This window comes from Heterodontus francisci, chromosome 17 (assembly GCF_036365525.1).
Source record: "Heterodontus francisci isolate sHetFra1 chromosome 17, sHetFra1.hap1, whole genome shotgun sequence".
Classification (NCBI taxonomy): Eukaryota; Metazoa; Chordata; class Chondrichthyes; order Heterodontiformes; family Heterodontidae; genus Heterodontus; species Heterodontus francisci.
In genome coordinates, this window is record NC_090387.1 from 43708496 (window position 1) to 43727408 (window position 18913).

The following is an 18913-nucleotide window of genomic DNA, read 5'->3' on the forward strand; positions in this document are numbered from 1 at the left end:
CTGAACTCCAGAAGTGAGGTGAGAGTGCCTGCCCTTGACATCAAGGCAGCATTTGACAGAATATGGCATCATGGAGTCCTAGCAAAACTGGAGTCAATGGGAATCAGGGGAAAACTCTCCACTGGTTGGAGTCATATCTAGCACAAAGACAGTTGGTTGTAGTTGTTGCAGGGCAATCATCTCAGTCTAAGGACATTACTACAGGAGTTCCTCAGGGTAGTGACTGAGGTCCAACCATCTTCAGCTGCTTCAGCAATGACCTTCCCTCCATCATAAGGTCAGAAGTGGAGATGTTTGCTGATGATTGCACAACGTTCAGCACCATTCACGACTACTTAGATACTGAAGCAGTCCGTGTCCAGATGCAGCAGGCCCTTGACAAAATCCAGGCTTGGGCTGATAAATGGCAAGTAACATTTGCGCCACACAAGTGCCGGGAAATGATCACCACAAGAGAGAATCTAATCATCTCTCCTTGATGTTCAATGCTTTAACCATTGCTGAATCCCTCACTATCATCCACCTGGGGGTGACCATCGTCCAGAAACTGAACTGGACCAGCCACATAAATACGGCTGCTACAAGAGGAGGTCAGAGGCTGGGAATTCTGTGGCGAGTAGCTCACCTCCTGACTCCCCAATGCCTGTCCACCATCTACAAAGGCACAAGTCAGGAGTGCAATGGAATGCTCTCCACTTGCTTGGCTGGGTGCAGCTCCAACAACATCCAAGAAGCTCTACATCATCCAGGACAAAGCAGCCCGCTTGACTGGCACCCCATCCACCACCTTCAACATTCATTCCCTCCACCACCAATGCAGTGACAGCAATGTGTACCATCTACAAGATGCACTGGAGCAAAAACACCAAGGCTCCTTCCAAACCCACGACCTCTACCACCTAGAAGGACAAGGGCAGCAGATGCATGGGAACACCACCACCTGCAAGTTCCCCTCCAAGCCACACACCATCCTGACTTGGAACTATCAACGTTATTCTTTCACTGTCAATGGGTCAAAATCCTGGAATTCCCTCCCCACAGCACTGTGGGTATACCTACACCTCAAGGTCTGCAGCGGTTTAAGAAGGCAGCTGACCACCACCTCCTCAAAGGCAATTAGGGATGGGAAATAAATGCTGGTCCAGCCAGCGATGCCCACATCCCGTGAACGGATAAAATAAAAGCCCTATGTGCCACCTTTATAAAGGCTTCAGAGTTCAACATGGAAAACCCTTTGCTTTTTAATTTTATAAAAACCTTTAGTGAAGGGGGCCAAAGAAAAGAGGGTAATTCTCATTTAGTTCTCCCACCAGTGACTCCACCTTTCAAGTTCTGCTGCCAATCTCCTGCTCCAATGTTCCGACCTCTTCTGCCAACCAATGCCTTCCTGTCCTTGACAAATCATTATCATTATGCTTTTCACAGCAAAGGCTCTTAACCCCCTTCCACTGATCGCACTCCTTTCCAAACAAACTTGCATTTATATGTACTCAATATCTCACCTTTTCATCACTTACATACCCCAATGTTACTCCCACACTTCAGAACTCCCTCTCTAGCGCTCCCAGACCCAATGCCCTGTTGTTCCTGCCAGTACCCCAAAACGTAGGGCTTCTCTTCCAACACTGTCTCACCTCACGGTTCCCACTACTACTTCATGTAGCACTTGCAACCTACCTGCATTCTCAAGCATCTTTCCCACCATCTTTCTCTGCAACCTGAGCTTTAAAAACGTTAGACATAAAATTAGCTTTATATTAAAACAAATGATTGACAAAACTTAAAGAAATAAATGCCAAATGCAATTAGACCTGAAAATACCAGTAACACTCCCATAATACTGTGCAATAAAATTACATGGTCATTTATTCACAGTACATCAGTAACCCTGAGAACATATCACAGGGAATAAATATCCTCAGACTACTGGAGAGCAATGAACAAAGAAAAAGAAGAACAAAGAAAATTACAGCACAGGAACAGGCCCTTCGGCCCTCCAAGCCTGCGCCGATCCAGATCCTCTAACTAAACATGTCGCCTATTTTCTAAGGGTCTGTATCTCTTTGCTTCCTGCCCATTCATGTATCTGTCTAGATACATCTTAAAAGACGCTATCGTGCCCGCGTCTACCACCTCCGCTGGCAACGCGTTCCAGGCACCCACCACCCTCTGCGTAAAGAACTTTCCACGCATATCCCCCCTAAACTTTTCCCCTCTCACTTTGAACTCGTGACCCCTAGTATTTGAATCCCCCACTCTGGGGAAAAAGCTTCTTGCTATCCACCCTGTCTATACCTCTCATGATTTTGTACACACCCTATTCTAAGGGTGTGACTGCCTCCTGGTACAAAGTGTCCAGGTAACTTTCCCCCTCCCTGATATGTCGCAGTGTCTGCAGCTCGGACTCCAGTTCAATGACTCTGAGCCGAAGATCTTCGAATTGCAAACATTTACTGCAGACATGCTTGCCGTGGATCACACAGGCATCCAGGAGCTCCCACATGCCACAAAATAATCCTAATCTACTCAACCTCTCTTCATAGCTAGCGCCCTCCATACCAGGCAACATCCTGGTGAACCTCCTCTGCACCCTCTCCAAAGCTTCTCCATCCTTTTGGTAATGTGGCGACCAGAACTGCATGCAGTATTCCAAATGTGGCCGAACCAAAGTCTTATACAACTGTAACATGACCTGCCAACCCTTGTACTCAATACCCCGTCCGATGAAGGAAAGCATGCCGTATACCTTCTTGACCACTCTATTGACCTGCGTTGCCACCTTCAGGGAACAATGGACCTGAACACCCAAATCTCTCTGCACATCAATTTTCCCCAGGACTTCTCCATTTACTGTATAGTTCACTCTTGAATTGGATCTTCCAAAATGCATCACCTCGCATTTGCCTTGATTGAACTCCATCTGCCATTTCTCTGCCCAACTCTCCAATCTATCTATATTCTGCTGTATTCTCTGACAGTCCCCTTCACTATCTGCTACTCCACCAATCTTAGTGTCGTCTGCAAACTTGCTAATCAGACCACCTATACTTTCCTCCAAATCATTTATGTATATCACAAACAACAGTGGTCCCAGCACGGATCCCTGTGGAACACCACTGGTCACACGTCTCCATTTTGAGAAACTCCCTTCCACTACTACTCTGTCTCCTGTTGCCCAGCCAGTTCTTTATCCATCTAGCTAGTACACCCTGGACCCCATGCAACTTCACTTTCTCCATCAGCCTACCATGGGGAACCTTATCAAACGCCTTACTGAAGTCCATGTATATGACATCTACAGCCCTTCCCTCATCAATCAACTTTGTCACTTCCTCAAAGAATTCTATTAAGTTGGTAAGACATGACCTTCCCTGCACAAAACCATGTTGCCTATCACTGATAAGCCCATTTTCTTCAAAATGGGAATAGATCCTATCCCTCAGTATCTTCTCCAGCAGCTTCCCTACCAGGCTCACCAGTCTATAATTACCTGGATTATCCCTGCTACCCTTCTTAAACAAGGGGACAACATTAGCAATTCTCCAGTCCTCCGGGACCTCACCCGTGTTTAAGGATGCTGCAAAGATATCTGTTAAGGCCCCAGCTATTTCCTCTCTCGCTTCCCTCAGTAACCTGGGACAGATCCCATCCGGACCTGGGGACTTGTCCACCTTAATGCCTTTTAGAATACCCAACACTTCCTCTCTCCTTATGCCGACTTGACCTGGAGTAATCAAACATCTGCCCCTAACCTCAACATCCGTCATGTCCCTCTCCTCGGTGAATACCGATGCAAAGTACTCGTTTAGAATCTCACCCATTTTCTCTGACTCCACGCATAACTTTCCTCCTTTGTCCTTGAGTGGGCCAATCCTTTCTCTAGTTACCCTCTTGCTCCTTATATATGAATAAAAGGCTTTGGGATTTTCCTTAACCCTGTTTGCTAAAGATATTTCATGACCCCTTTTAGCCCTCTTAATTCCTCGTTTCAGATTGGTCCTACATTCCCGATATTCTTTCAAAGCTTCGTCTTTCTTCAGCCTCCTAGACCTTATGTATGCTTCCTTTTTCCTCTTAGCTAGTCTCACAATTTCACCTGTCATCCATGGTACCCTAATCTTGCCATTTCTATCCCTCATTTTCACAGGAACATGTCTCTCCTGCACGCTAATCAACCTCTCTTTAAAAGACTCCCACATATCAAATGTGGATTTACCTTCAAACAGCTGCTCCCAATCTACATTCCCCAGCTCCTGCCGAATTTTGGTATAGTTGGCCTTCCCCCAATTTAGCACTCTTCCTTTAGGACCACTCTCGTCTTTGTCCATGAGTATTCTAAAACTTACGGAATTGTGATCACTATTCCCAAAGTAGTCCCCTACTGAAACTTCAACCACCTGGCCGGGCTCATTCCCCAACACCAGGTCCAGTATGGCCCCTTCCCGAGTTGGACTATTTACATACTGCTCTAGAAAACCCTCCTGGATGCTCCTTACAAATTCTGCTCCATCTAGACCTCTAACACTAAGTGAATCCCAGTCAATGTTGGGAAAATTAAAATCTCCTATCACCACCACCCAATGGCATGGACTATCCACTAATAAAAGGACAAGGTTTGGAAGTTAGTGCATATAAGCTCCCTGTTTCATGAAAAGTGGCAACCACATTTATTGCAACATTTTCTTCCCCAATATAACAGCCAATAGATCACAATAGAATGATACAACTTGCCATTCCAGGAGATCAAGTAGCATTGCTGAAGGAATAGGAAACATTTAATGATAATGAAAACAGTGCTAATTACACGAATAACCAAGAAATGACCATGACATTACTGCCTCAGGTCGATGACCTTTCATCAGAACTGGGATTGGATAAAAGGTCATCGACCTGAAACATTAACTCTTTTGCTCTCCACAGATGCTGCCAGACCTGCTGAGTATTTCCACCATTTTCTGTTTTATTTCAGGTTTCCAGCATCCACAGTATTTAGCTTTAGTATGACATTACTGCCCTCGTTTGAAAAAATTAGATTCAAAATGCTTAAAAAAGGCTTTACAACCGACGTGACAGTAAAATTTCAGTCACCATTATTTAAGCTGTGAACAGATTACCTATCAATTTCATCCTGCATCTCTTCCTGTTGTTCCAGCTCATCCAGCCTGGCCCACAATTCCTCCTCCGTTAGGATACTTGACTTGCAGTCACCATTTCCATCACCACCCTCCAAATCTGCCACAAAAATCTTTTTGGGCTGAGGGTTTTTTTTTGGCTTATGAGCTTTTCTGTGTCTCCCTACAAGAAGATTTTAAAATATGCTTATCAAAATTAAAATTTCCAATATCAAGTATTTACTTAAAAAACTAAATGCTTCTTCACTACGATGCACCGAAGTATTTTAGGTACCATAAATGCTTCAATGATTTAAAGCTTGCACATAGACTTCAAAACCACTTTTCTACAAAGAAATAAACATATAAGAAAGTAGGAGATTTTTGCACTTAGTTCAGTTTTTATTAGTTTAAATAGAGGGTTATAACAAATGCTTCAACAGGCAATGAAAATATATTGTTGAGCTATGCGAAAACACAGGGAACTATTCCAAAGGTAATTCAAAATCGTACAAAAGTTTTATGTAGCACGGAAACACATTAAAAATTAAAGGATGCAAGTTGTAATCAGAAAATTTCATCAGATATTGTTGATTAGAAGGTCTTGGTTCCCTTTACACAGAAGTCTCTGGTATTTCCATCATTTTCAATGGTGAATTTACAAAGTGGGAAAGGGTTAATGTCATTATTGAAAGTTTTTGTGGATTATAAAATCTTCAGTATACAGACTGATGCAATGTAGCACTTTGAAAAAAAGTTTACAAAGCTTAAGAGATGTAAAAACTAGGCTTAAAAAAATATTTAACTTTGTGAATCTATGGTGTAAAATATGTGCTTCAGATGCATTTCTCCTGATTGGAACTAACACCAGAGGAGTTGCTGCCCAAATACAATGTTACTGTACCATTAATCTTTGCTTTTTGTGGTGAGGGGTGCAGAGGGTGAAGAGATAGGAAAATCAAATTTGGAGTTGCACCAGTAAACAATCACCATCAGTTCATATTGTCTAAGCACGTGACTGCAACCATTGTCAATTTAATGTAAGTACAAAAATGAGTATAAAATGCTTCCCCCTCACTTCAAAAACATTGAGTCCCAGTTATGTGTCTGAATTTTAATTGATCATAAAGAACAGCAGAAACAGATGTTAAGTACCTTCAGAATTTAAATCTTCATTCTGAATTTCCTCGTGTATTTCTACAATACCTTCCTTTTCCTAATTAGAAAAGAATGCAGTATACAATAAAAGTTTTGTTTGATTTATGGGCTCATTTTACTCAAATATTTTAGGAAAATAAATTATAATTATACAAAAGATTAATTGTTGTCCATTCACATATCCCCCTTCAGTGGTTCTAGCCACGACACGCAAGCTACAACAGCTGGAAAATAAGACAATCTGGACTGTGTAGCTCTCCACAGATGGCATCAATAGCAGAAGGATAAGCAAATCACAAATTCCATTATACAAAAAACGAGGCCCATAGAAATCTAAAGTTCCCATTGTAATGAAGATGAGATACAGCAGTTACCCAATGAAGAAAACATATCTGCACTACAGGTGCAAGAGAATTGTATGCTTTACACAAGAACAACTTAATGTATTTTGTAGGCATCACTTCACAGTTCTATTGAAAATATCTTCAATTGTGCAAAAAAAAACGCACTTTTCCCCTGCCTTGACGGTTACAAACAAGTTACAGTTTAGGATTCAGCAACACTTACTTCTGGGACAGGCATACTTATGAGATTGCCAGTACGTAACAAGTGGCTACATATCATATTTGTGTTCAAACTATTGCTGGAAAGTATAGTTTTCAAAATTTGATCGAGAAAATTGTGCATGACTTGTGAAAAACAAATGTTTAGAGGCTAAGCCCTGAAATGAAGCAACACAAGGAAACAAAATTTAAGTTTTCTGAAATATCAGAACATGAAAGGTTTCAGAGTACACATACTTTGTACAGTTCCTCCCATTTTATGCATGGAGGAAAAGATTGCCATCTTGAAATAGGTGGTGATTTTTGCAGCCTTTAAAATATACACTGATTATATAATGCATCTGCAGAAATTTAATATTTCTAATGATAACATTAGAATGGACAATATGAACGTGCACGCCTTCAAGAGTTTTATCTTATTCAGAATTATAATTCCTCATTCATTTGTGTGCATTTTCCCACCACAGAGGACTTGGCACAATTTTTAAAAAATCAGGAATAAGGTCAGCCCACCCACCTTGTTAATTTTGTCATATAGATCTACTCAGTTCAGCCCTCTGCCTCTAATCTTTATCCCTGTCCTCCTTTTTGCTTCAGGATCTATTCATTTATTTTTAAATACGCACATTATCCAGGTGGTTATCTATTCCATAAAGTCCACCAGTCTTTATATTTTGTTAAGGAATTTCCAAGTCACATGTCAAACACTCACGTCTCATCAATTCTCAATGCTAAATTTTAACACCCACCAAGATCAGAACAAGCATCTCCACTCGAGTCAAAGCCACTGTACAATTAGCCACCAACAGGTATAATTAAACTTCAGATTAAATTTCCTTTTTGAATTTGAAAACCACTAATGGTTTCAAATCATTGCTGTGAGGGGGACAGTAACATAGTGGTAAGGTTACAGGACTCATAATCCTTTTATAAACATTTATAAAACTTTTATGTCAAAAGAAAGAGGCCCAAGTTCAAATCCCACCGCTGCAGCTGGGGGAATTTAAATTAAATCAATAAATTCTAGTCCCTTTAATAATGATCAAGAAACTACTGGATTGACTGGTTCACGAATGACCTTCATGGGAGGAAATCTGCCATCCTTACCCGTTTTGGCCGACACACGACTCCAGACCACAGCAACGTGGTTGACTCTTAACTGCCCTCTGAAATGATGCAGCAAGCCAATAGTTGCATCAAACCATTGCAGACTAAGGACTGTGGGTGTACCATATGGATTGCAGCAGTTCAGAAAGGTGCATCATCACCTTCTGAAGGACAATTCGGAATGGGCACTAAATGCAGGCCTTACCAGCGACACTCACATTCCGAGAACGAATTGTAAAAAAAAATTTAGATGACCAAATATTACCTTGAAAATGCCTTACCAGTTTCGGTTTACTTGCATAAATGTTCCCAGACCAGAATTTTACCTACTAAAGCCAAGTAGCCAATTGTTTCACAATGCTCTATCACTCAGCACAGAGATTAATACATATGAACACGTTGTTTCACCTTGCTGTAAAATTTTCTTCCATGTTTCGGAGCTGGCTGCAACATCATTGTTTATTTATAGCATAATATAAACATGCTGTGCTCTCTTACAATGCAGAACATATCCTTGTGGCCAGGTTCAACAACATATTTGCAGTTAACTGGGCCAAAACAAAAGTTGCAAAAACATCACATACCAGTTTGTCTATATCAGTGAACTCAACCCTGGATTCGAAGTTGCTCATAACTTTGTGAAGATCATCCAGTGCTTTTTGTACATCTGAAAATTAAAAGATGATTGACTTACATTAAATCCACTAAAAAAAAAGTGAATTTAAAAGATATATACAGTGATTTATGAAAATGAGCATTCAAGTAATAGGCTAAGTCTTAAAGGTCAGCATGCAACGAAGTTAGCAGCTCCAAGATTTGTATGTACACCACTTTGCCAACCACACAAAATTGCATAGAATATACAACATAGAAAAAGGCCATTTGACCAAACTGGTTCAAGTGGGTGTTCATGCTCCACACGAGCATCCTCCCACCCCTCTTCATCTATCACCATAATCTTCATTTCTCTTAAGTGTTCGTCTAGCTTCAATTTAAATGCATCTATGCTATTCACTGCTGCTACTCCTTGTGCTAGCAGTTTCCACATTCTAATCACTCTCTGGCTAAAGAGGTTTAATCCTGAATTCCTTATTGGATTTATTAGTGACTATCATATCTATGACTCCTAATGGTAACATCTCTATGAGAGTTTGATAGGGTTGACGTAATCTTAAAAACCTACTACATCAGATCAGCCTTCTCATTTTCGAGAAAAGAGCCCTAGCCTGTTCTATCTTTCCTGATCGATATAACCTCTTATGAAATCCTTATACATTTTTTGCAGTGCCTCTGTATCCTTGTTATAACATGGTACAGTCAAAACATGGTTCTATACAAGTTCAATGTAACTTCATTTCTATCCCTCTAGAAATAAACCCCAGTGCTTTGTTTTTTTCCAATGGCCTTATTAATCTCACTCTTACCAAATTATAAGCTGGAGAACAGCAATCCACTAGTAGTTCATAAATAGTATTTACACAGACTAAGCTTCACTTACAAACACAGACATAATTTACTGCTGGATATTAATGAATAGATTATGTAGAGAGGCCACTATCAGCAATGACCAGCATTTTTAGTAACAGGAATACCTTTAGTTGACTAACTTTTACGAGGAATAAACCTGTTGTATTAGCATTATTATAACAGGGCATTGATGAGTAATCAGAACAGGGGTAGGCCATTTAACCCCTCAAGCCTATTCTATGAGACAATTATATCATGGTTGATCTGTCCTCAACTCAATTTACCCACTGTTAGAAGAGGTTTTATTTTTGTACTAAAATCTTAGAATTCTGTGTGTTTTAAAAAACTGAGAAGGATTTTCAGTGAACATGGACACCTGCAAATAGCTGAAATTTTTTGATGTTGACTTTGTATACAAGAATAGGAAAGCAAGCAGTTTTAAGGAAGCCAGCTAGGGGTTTCTGACCTCTTCAGAGCAACACTTTGAATGACAGGGGAGTGCGTCTGGTCACATGATCAGCTCAGGAAAGTTTACTTTCATTTTGGACCTTTTTACAAACCACCAACTTGGACTTTTGAAATTCGGTTTCTGACCTGCCTGGGGATCAAAATGGAACACCCAGAAAAAGACCACTCTCTGTAAAGGAAACCTGCATCTCTTGGAAAAAAAAAACCCCTGTATTTGAAAGGTGGCAGATTCCTATTGTCTCCTGTCTCTGAAGAATTCCTGCATCCAATGTGATTCCTGTTTCCTCTTGTGTTTTGGGAAATTCTAGAACCTGAAGAAAGCTTCTACTACTATACTGTTGCTGTGAGTCCTAAGCAGACTTTTTTTTTTTAAGAACATTACAGCGCAGTACAGGCCCTTCGGCCCTCGATGTTGCGTCGACCTGTGAAACCATCTGACCTACACCATTCTATTTTCATCCATATGTCTATCCAATGACCACTTAAATGCCCTTAAAGTTGGCGAATCTACTACTGCTGCAGGCAGGGCGTTCCACGCCCTTACTACTCTCTGAGTAAAGAAACTACCTCTAACATCTGTCCTATATCTATCACCCCTCAACTTGAAGCTATGTCCCCTCGTGTTTGCCATCACCATCCGAGGAAAAAGACTTGTTGCTACACCCCTGCTGAAAGACCTATGTAACGCCTGCTGTAGCCAAATTGCCTTGAACACCTACCCATCAGACTGTTCTTCAACCTTGCCTGGAGAGACTTAGAGTGGCATCTAGCTATTTGACTCTGGGACACCTCACTCAACTGAAGAATTTCCTACCAAAATGTGACAAACTGAATTATTTTATTATTCCTTTTATTCATATGAAACAGCTGTAAACCAGAATCCTTTTTCCCCCCAGTTAACCTTTTTTTTTATAAATGTATGCGTGTGCATGAGGGCCAGGGTATTAAGGAGCTTTTCATACATTTAGATTTATTTCATTATTGTTAAGACTTATTCTTTTCCTAATAAATACTTCATGTAGTTGTTCAAAGAAAGCTGGTTGGTGTGCGTTATTCTGGGGGACAGAGTGTTTAATTGGCTATTCTTCAGTAGGTGGGAAAAATTTATTGATATGCTTTGACCCGTGGAGAAGTAGGACTGGATAAGGCAGAAAAGGAAAGCTTATGCTTGACACAGAGAACTCAATACTGCAGAAAGCCGAGAGGAGGATAGGAAGCAGTGGGGTGAAATCAAAAAGGAAATTAGGAAAGCCAAGGAGGGCATGAAAGAATATTGGCAAGCAAAGTTAAGGTGAACCCAAAGATGGTTTATCAATACATTAAGAGCAAGAGGATAACTAAGGAAAGAGTAGGGCCCATAAAAGATTAAAAAGGTAACCTATGTGTAGGGGCGGAAAATGTTGGTATTGTTCTGAATGAATACTTTGCGTCTGTCTTCACGAAAAGGAGGATGATGGAGACATTGTAATTAAAAAGGGTGTGAAGTATTGGATGTGATCAACGTAGGGAGAGAGGACGTATTAATGGGATTAGCATCCTTGAAAGTTGATAAATCACCAGGACCGGATAAAGTGTACTCCAGGCTGTTAAAAGAAGAGAGGAAATAGCAGAAGGTCTGACCATCATTTTCCCATCCTCACTGGATACAGGCGTGGTGCCAGAGGATTGGAGGGCTGCTAACGTTGTACCTCTGTTTAAAAAGGGAGCAGGGGATAGACTGAATAATTACAGGCCAGTCAGTCTAACTTCAGTAGTGGGCAAATTATTGGAATCTATTGAGACACAGGATAAACTGTATCAACTGAAAGGCACAGATTAATCAATGATAATCAGCATGGATTTGTTAAGCGAAGATCTTGTCTGACCAAAGTGATCAAATTTTTTGAAGATGTAACAAGCAAGATAGGTGAGGGTAGTGCAGTTGATGTGGTCTACATGGATGTTAGTAAGGCTTTTGACAAGGTCCCACATGCCAGACTAGTTAAAAAAACTAAAATCCCATGGAATCCAGGGAAATGCAGCAAGGTGGATACAAAATTGGCTCAGTAGCAGGAAACAAAGGGTAATTGTTGAAGGGTATTTTTGCGACTGGAAGGTTGTTTCCAGTGGCGTTCCGCAGGGTTGAGTACTAGGGCCCCTGCTTTTTGTGGCATATATCAACGATACATAAATGTAGGGGGCATGATCAAGAAGTTTTCAGATGACACAAAGATTGGCCGCGTGGTAGATAGCGAAGAGGATGGCTCTAGGCTGCAGGAAGATATTGATGGTCTGGTCAGATGGACAGAAAAGTGACAAATGGAATTCAACCCGGAGAAGTGAGGTGATGAATTTGGGGAGGTCAAACAAGGCAAAGGAATACACGATTAGTAAGAAAATACTGAGAGGTGGAGAGGAAGTGAGGGATCTTGAAGTAAATGTCCACAGATCCCTGAAAGTAGCTGGACAGGTCGATAAAGTAGTTAAGGAGGCATACGGAATCCTTTCCTTTATCAGCCGAGGTATAGAATATAAGAGCAGGGAGGTTATGCTGTAACTGCATATATCATTTGTTCAGCCACAATTTGAATAGTGTGTGTAGTTCTGGTCACCTCATTACAGAAAGGTTGTAATTGCACTAGAGGGTACAGAGGAGATTTACAAGGATGTTGCCGGGTCTGGAAAAATGCAGCTATGAGGAAAGATTGGATAGGCTGGGGTTGCCCTCCTTGCGACAGAGAAAGCTAAGGGGAGGTTTGATTGAAATGTACAAAATTGTGAGGGGTCTGGATAGAGTGGAGGTGAAGGGCCTATTTACCTTAGTAGAGTGGTCAGTGACTAGGGGGCATAGATTTAAAGTGATTGGTAGAAAGATTAGAGTGGACAGGAGGAAAAGTGTTTTCACCCAGAGGGTGGTGGGGGGTCAGGAACTCTCTGCCTGAAAGGGTAGTTGAGGCAGAAACCCTCAACTCATTCAAAAGAAGTCTGAATATGCACCTCAAGTGCCATAATCTGGAGGGCTACAGACTAAATGCTGGAAAGTGGGATTAAGATGGGTATAACGTTTTTTGGCTGGCACAGACACGATGGTCCAAGTGGCCTCTTTCTGTGCTGTAAACTTTGTGATTCTATGAATTAACAGTGCAATTCTCCCACCTTGGTCCTAACACCATCTTTGTTCCAGGTCCTTTGATATCCTTGCCCAACGAAAATCTATCCATTGCAGTCTTGAAAGTTTAAACTGAGCCAGCATCCATCATCTTTAATAATATCTAGATTTCAACTACCCTTGTGAAAAAGCGCTTCCTGATTTCACTCCTACATGGCCTACATTTAATATTTAATTTACGTTGTCTTGCTCTGGATTCCCCAGAGAAAGTAGTTTCTGTATCTATCCAATCGAATCCTTCAAGCATCTTAAGTGTCTCAATTAGATTATTTCTAAACTCGAGAGAATACAAGCCAAGTTTATGCAATTTGTCCTCAATTTAACCATTTAAGCTCTATCATTCTGGTGAATCTGCACTGTACCCTTCCAAGTCCAATATATCTTTCTGACATTGTCTAAAACTGAACACAGTACTGCTCAACTTTGAATTCCAAACCCCTCGTGATAAAGGCCAACATTCTATTAGCCTTTTGATTACTATTGGTAACTGTGCACTTACTTTCATTCAAAAAAAAAAATCACTTTTGGACATCACTAGCAGACCAGCATTTATTGCCCATTCCTAGTTGCCTTTGAGGGGTGTCGGTGATCCTTCTTGAACTACTCTAGACCATGTGGTGAAGGATCACCCAAAGTATTGTTAGATAGGGAGTTCCAAGATTTTGACCCAGCAACAATGAAGGAAGAGCAATATATATCCAACTCAGATGGTGTGAAAGATGCTGTCAAAGAAGCCTTGTTGAGTTACTGCACTGCATCTTGTAGATCGTACACACTGCATCCAGTGCGTAATTGGAGGATGTTTAAGGTGGTGGATGGGATGCCGATCAAGTGAGGACTGCTTTTTTCTGGATGGTGTCAAGATTCTTGAGTGTTGTTGCAGTTGTACCTATCCAGGTGAAGTGGAGAACATTCCATTACTCTCTTGACTTGAGCCTTGTAGGTGGTGAAGAGGCTTTGTGGAGTCAGGAGGTGAGCCATCTGCTGAATACCCAGCCTCTGATCTGCTCGAGCAGCCACGGTATTTATGTAGCTCATCTGTGAGTTTCTGGGGCATTCTGCAAGACTATTGCCATTGAATGTCAAGGGGAGGCGCTCAGACGCTCTCATTGAGATAGTCATTGCCTGGCATTCATGACAGGAATCTTATTTGCAACTTGTCAGTCAAGCCTAGATTTAGTGAATTGGACCATGGACACCGATGATATTATTGCTCATCTATTGCTTAAAGATTTACAGCTTCTCACAACCCATAATCAATAAATCTAGTTTAAGATTTTGTTTAGTTCATATGTCCAATACTCTTCAGTTGGAGTCTGCTTGAGAAGTACAGCACTTATCTAGATTACTTACCATACAAAGCCTGAATTTGACTCTGATACACCACACCACCAATATACTCAATCCCATATCATGTAGGAACAGTCAAACCAAGTAAACTCAATTTTCTATAGATTAATATCAGGAATGCTACATCTGGACTAAACTGATTGTTAAAGTCGTAGGTAATTTAATACACAGAGTCAAGCTGCCAAGCAATCAGCACCCTTTACTCATGCAGGGGAGGAAGTGGCGCAGTGGTATTGTCACTGGACCAGTAATCCAGCCCAGCACCAGGATAATGCTCTGGGGACATGGATTCGAATCTCATCACGGCAGATGGTGAAATTCTAATTCAATTAATAAATCTGGATTTAAAAAGGTAGTCTAATGATGACCATGAAACCATTCTCAATTGTTATAAAAACCCATCTGATTCACTCATGTCCTTACCTGGTCTGGCCGACATGCAACTCCAGACCCACAGCAATGTGGTTGACTCTTAAAATGCCCTCTGAAATGGCCTAGCAAGCTACTCAGTTCAAGGGCAATTAGGGATGGGTAATAATTGCTGGCCTAGCCAGAGACACCCACAGCCCACAAATATAAAAAATGCAGTATAAATTGTTGCTCCCTTTGAAATTTGGCATTCTTGCATCTGTCCTGATGAGTGCAAGGCAAAAAGCTTTGACAGCATGTCTCTTATCAGCAATACTCAAATGATATTACTGGAAGCACATTATTTTACAAAGGCAAATGCAGCATTATTTACAGTGAAATATTTGCATAGAAACCAAATATATTACTGCCAACACTACCTCAAACTGTGCAACTCAAAAAAGAGTAATCCACAGCAACTTTATACCATATGGAATGTTATAAAACTATGCATAAATTGGCGTGATCAGTGAATAAAGTTTAGAAAATAAAAAACAATTAGGTTAAGGAAAAGAGAAATCTAGATGTGGAGGTAATTTCATTTCTCATCACTTCACATTGACAGAGAAACATTTCTCATTGAAGACCATTTAGTCTAAGGTCTCACACTGCACAAAGGAAATTCCTAGCCAAAGTGTTCTGCTTGCTGCTCGATTTGATCAGAAAGGCTAAAGCAAAATTTGTAGATGAGATCCGAGGCAGTGCTCAAATGCAGCTTATTCTTCTAAGCATGTGAATCTTCAGACATGATTGAAAAACCTTCTATGAAGATGTTAAGGGTAAGACTTGAGATGCATGTGTATATTCAAAATAAAATAAAAATTGGAAAAATTTAGAAATCGTCCCCATTGATGAAAACCTGACAAAATGCAATATCACAGAGCTGAGTTTTCTTAAATTCTCAACAGCTGTGTAAACATAACTGTACAAGTGAAGAAATAAGCTGAAGAAAATGTATCTGAAGTCCTCTATATGATGCAGATGAGTAGAGTGTTGCTGTATGATGAAGTGAAGTATATGCTCTTCAAATATTTTGATATTCCTCCACAGACTTCAGAATACTTAGAATTATAGAATGGTTACAGCACGGAAGGAGGTCATTCAGCCTGTCATGTCCATGCCAGCTCTCTGCAAGAGCAACACATGCTAGACTTGCTCTCCCACCCTTCCCCATTGCCCTGCAAATTTCTTCCTTTCAGATAATTATTCAGTATCCTTTTGAAAACCACAAGTCAATTTCCCTCCACGACACTCTCAGGCAGTGCATTCCAGATCATAACCACTTGCTGCACAAAAAAAGGTTTTCCTCAAATCGCCTTTAGTTCTTTTGCCATTCACCTTAAATTGGTGTCCTTTGGTTCTTGACCCTTCTTCCAAAAGGAACAGTTTCTCCCTTTCTACCCTGTCCAGACCCCTAGTGATTTTGAGCACCAAAATGTTACAGTAGGGCACCTTTCTGTTCAGAACTGGATATTATGAAGGCCTTTTTTAATGTGTGTCCCAAATGGGCATGAGTTGGATGCCATGGCCTCGTAACTTACTCTTCTCCAAGGCAAACAGCTCCAGTTAGAACATAGAACAGTACAGCACAGTACAGGCCCTTTGGCCCACGATGTTGTGCCGAACCTTTAACCTACTCTAGGATCAAACTACCTACATACCCTTCATACTACTATCATCCATGTACCTATCCAAGAGTCGCTTAAATGTCCCTAATGTATCTGCTTCTACTACCACCGCTGGCAGTGCATTCCACGCACCCACCACTCTCTGTGTAAAGAACCTACCTCTGACATCTCCCTGAAACCTTCCTTCAATCACCTTAAAATTATGCACCCTGGGAAAAAGCCTCTGGCTATCCACTCTATCTATGCCTCTCATCATCTTGTACCCCTCTATCAAGTCACCTCTCATCCTTCGTCGCTCCAATGAGAAAAGCCCCAGCTCCCTCAACCTTTCTTCGTAAGACATGCCCTCCAGTCCAGGCAGCATCCTGGTAAATCTCCTCTGCACCCTCTCTAAAGCTTCCACATCCTTCCTATAATGAGGCGACCAGAACTGAACACAATATTCCAAGTGTGGTCCAACCAGGGCTTTATAAAGCTGCAGCATAACCTCGCGGCTCTTAAACTCAATCCCCCTGTTAATGAAAGCCAACACACCATACGCTTTCTTAACAACCCTATCAACTTGGGTGGCAACTTTGAGCAATCCATGGACATGGACCCCAAGATCCCTCTGTTCCTCCACACTACCAAGAATCCTGTCTTTAAGCCTGTAATCTGCATTCAAATTCGACCTTCCAAAATGAATCACTTCACACTTTTCCAGGTTGAACTCCATCTGCCACTTCTCAGCCCAGCTCTGCATCCTGTCAATGTCCCGTTGCAACCTACAACAGCTTTCCACACTATCCACAACTCCAGCAACCTTCGTGTCATCGGCAAACTTGCTAACCCAGCCTTCCACTTCCTCATCCAAGTCATTTATAAAAATCACAAAGAGCAGAGGTCCCAGAACAGATCCCTGCGGAACACCTCTGGTCACCGAGCTCCAGGCTGAATACTTTCCATCTACTACCACCCTCTGTCTTCTATGGGCCAGCCAATTCTGTATCCAGACAGCCAACTTTCCCTGTATCCCTTGCCTCCTTACTTTCTGAATGAGCCTACCATGGGGAACCTTATCAAACGCCTTGCTAAAATCCATATACACCACATCCACTGCTCTTCCTTCATCAATGTGTTTTGTCACATCTTCAAAGAATTCAATAAGGCTTGTGAGGCATGACCTGCCCCTCACAAAGCCATGCTGACTGTCTCTAATCAAACTATGCTTTTCCAAATAATCATAAATCCTGTCTCTCAGAATTCTCTCCAATAATTTGCCCACTACCGACGTAAGACTGACTGGTCTATAATTCCCAGGGTTATCCCTATTCCCTTTCTTGAACAAGGGAATAACATGTGCCACCCTCCAATCATCTGGTACTACTCCAGTGGACAGTGAGGACGCAAAGATCATCGCTAAAGGCGCGGCAATCTCTTCCCTCGCTTCCCGTAATATCCTTGGGTATATCCCGTCTGGCCCCGGGGACTTATCTGTCCTCATGTCTTTCAAAATTTCCAGCACATCCTCCCTCTTATCAACCTGTTGAGCATATCAGCCTGTTTCACACTGTCCTCACAAACGACCAGGTCCCTCTCACTAGTGAATACTGAAGCAAAGTATTCATTTAGGACCTCCCCTACCTCCTCCGACTCCAGGCACAAGTTCCCTCCTCTATCCCTGATCGGCCCTACCCTCACTCTGGCCATCTTGTTCCTCACATAAGTGTAGAACGCCTTGGGATTTTCCTTAATCCTACCCGCCAAGACTTTTTCATGTCCCCTTCTAGCTCTCCTAAGTCCATTCTTCAGTTCCTTCCTGGCTACCTTGTAACTCTCTAGAGCCCTGTCTGATCCTTGCTTCCTCAACCTTAAGTAAGCTTCCTTCTTCGTCTTGAATAGCTGTTCCACATCTCGTCATCCAAGGTTCCTTCACCCTACCATCCCTTCCTTGCCTCATCGGGACAAACCTATCCAGCAGTCGCAGCAAGTGCTCCCTAAACAACCTCCATATTTCTGTCGTGCATTTCCCTGAGAACATCTGTTCCCAATTTATGCTCCCCAGTGCCTGCCTAATAGCATTGTAATTCCCCCTCCCCCAATTAAATATTTTCCCATCCCGTCTGCTCCTGTCCCTCTCCATGACTATAGTAAAGGTCAGGGAGTTGTGATCACTATCACCGAAATGCTCTCCCACCGAGAGATCTGCCACCTGGCCTGGTTCGTTGCCAAGCACCAAATCCAACATAGCCTCCCCTCTAGTCGGCCTATCTACATATTGAGTCAGGAAACCTTCCTGGACACACCTGACAAAAACTGCTCCATCCAAACTATTTGCACTAAGGAGGTTCCAATCAATATTAGGTAAATTGAAGTCACCCATGACAACAACCCTGTTACTTCTGCACCTTTCCAAAATCTGCCTCCCAATCTGTTCCTCCGTGTCTCTGTTGCTATTGGGGGGTCTATAGAAAACTCCCAATAAAGTGACTGCTCCTTTCCTGTTTCTGACTTCCACCCATAATA

General features: G+C 41.7%; 1 protein-coding gene across 1 annotated transcript in view; it reads right to left on the bottom strand.

Moving 5' to 3' along the window:
- The window catches only part of uri1 (URI1 prefoldin like chaperone), a 63593-nt gene that overhangs the window by 11474 nt on the left and 33206 nt on the right, over positions 1-18913 (bottom strand). The window contains exons 5-7 of the mRNA XM_068049347.1: positions 8524-8606; positions 6267-6327; positions 5115-5295 (exon numbers count right to left, since the gene is read on the bottom strand). Coding sequence (XP_067905448.1) covers positions 5115-5295; positions 6267-6327; positions 8524-8606 — 325 coding nt within the window. The remainder of the gene's footprint in view (positions 1-5114; positions 5296-6266; positions 6328-8523; positions 8607-18913) is intronic.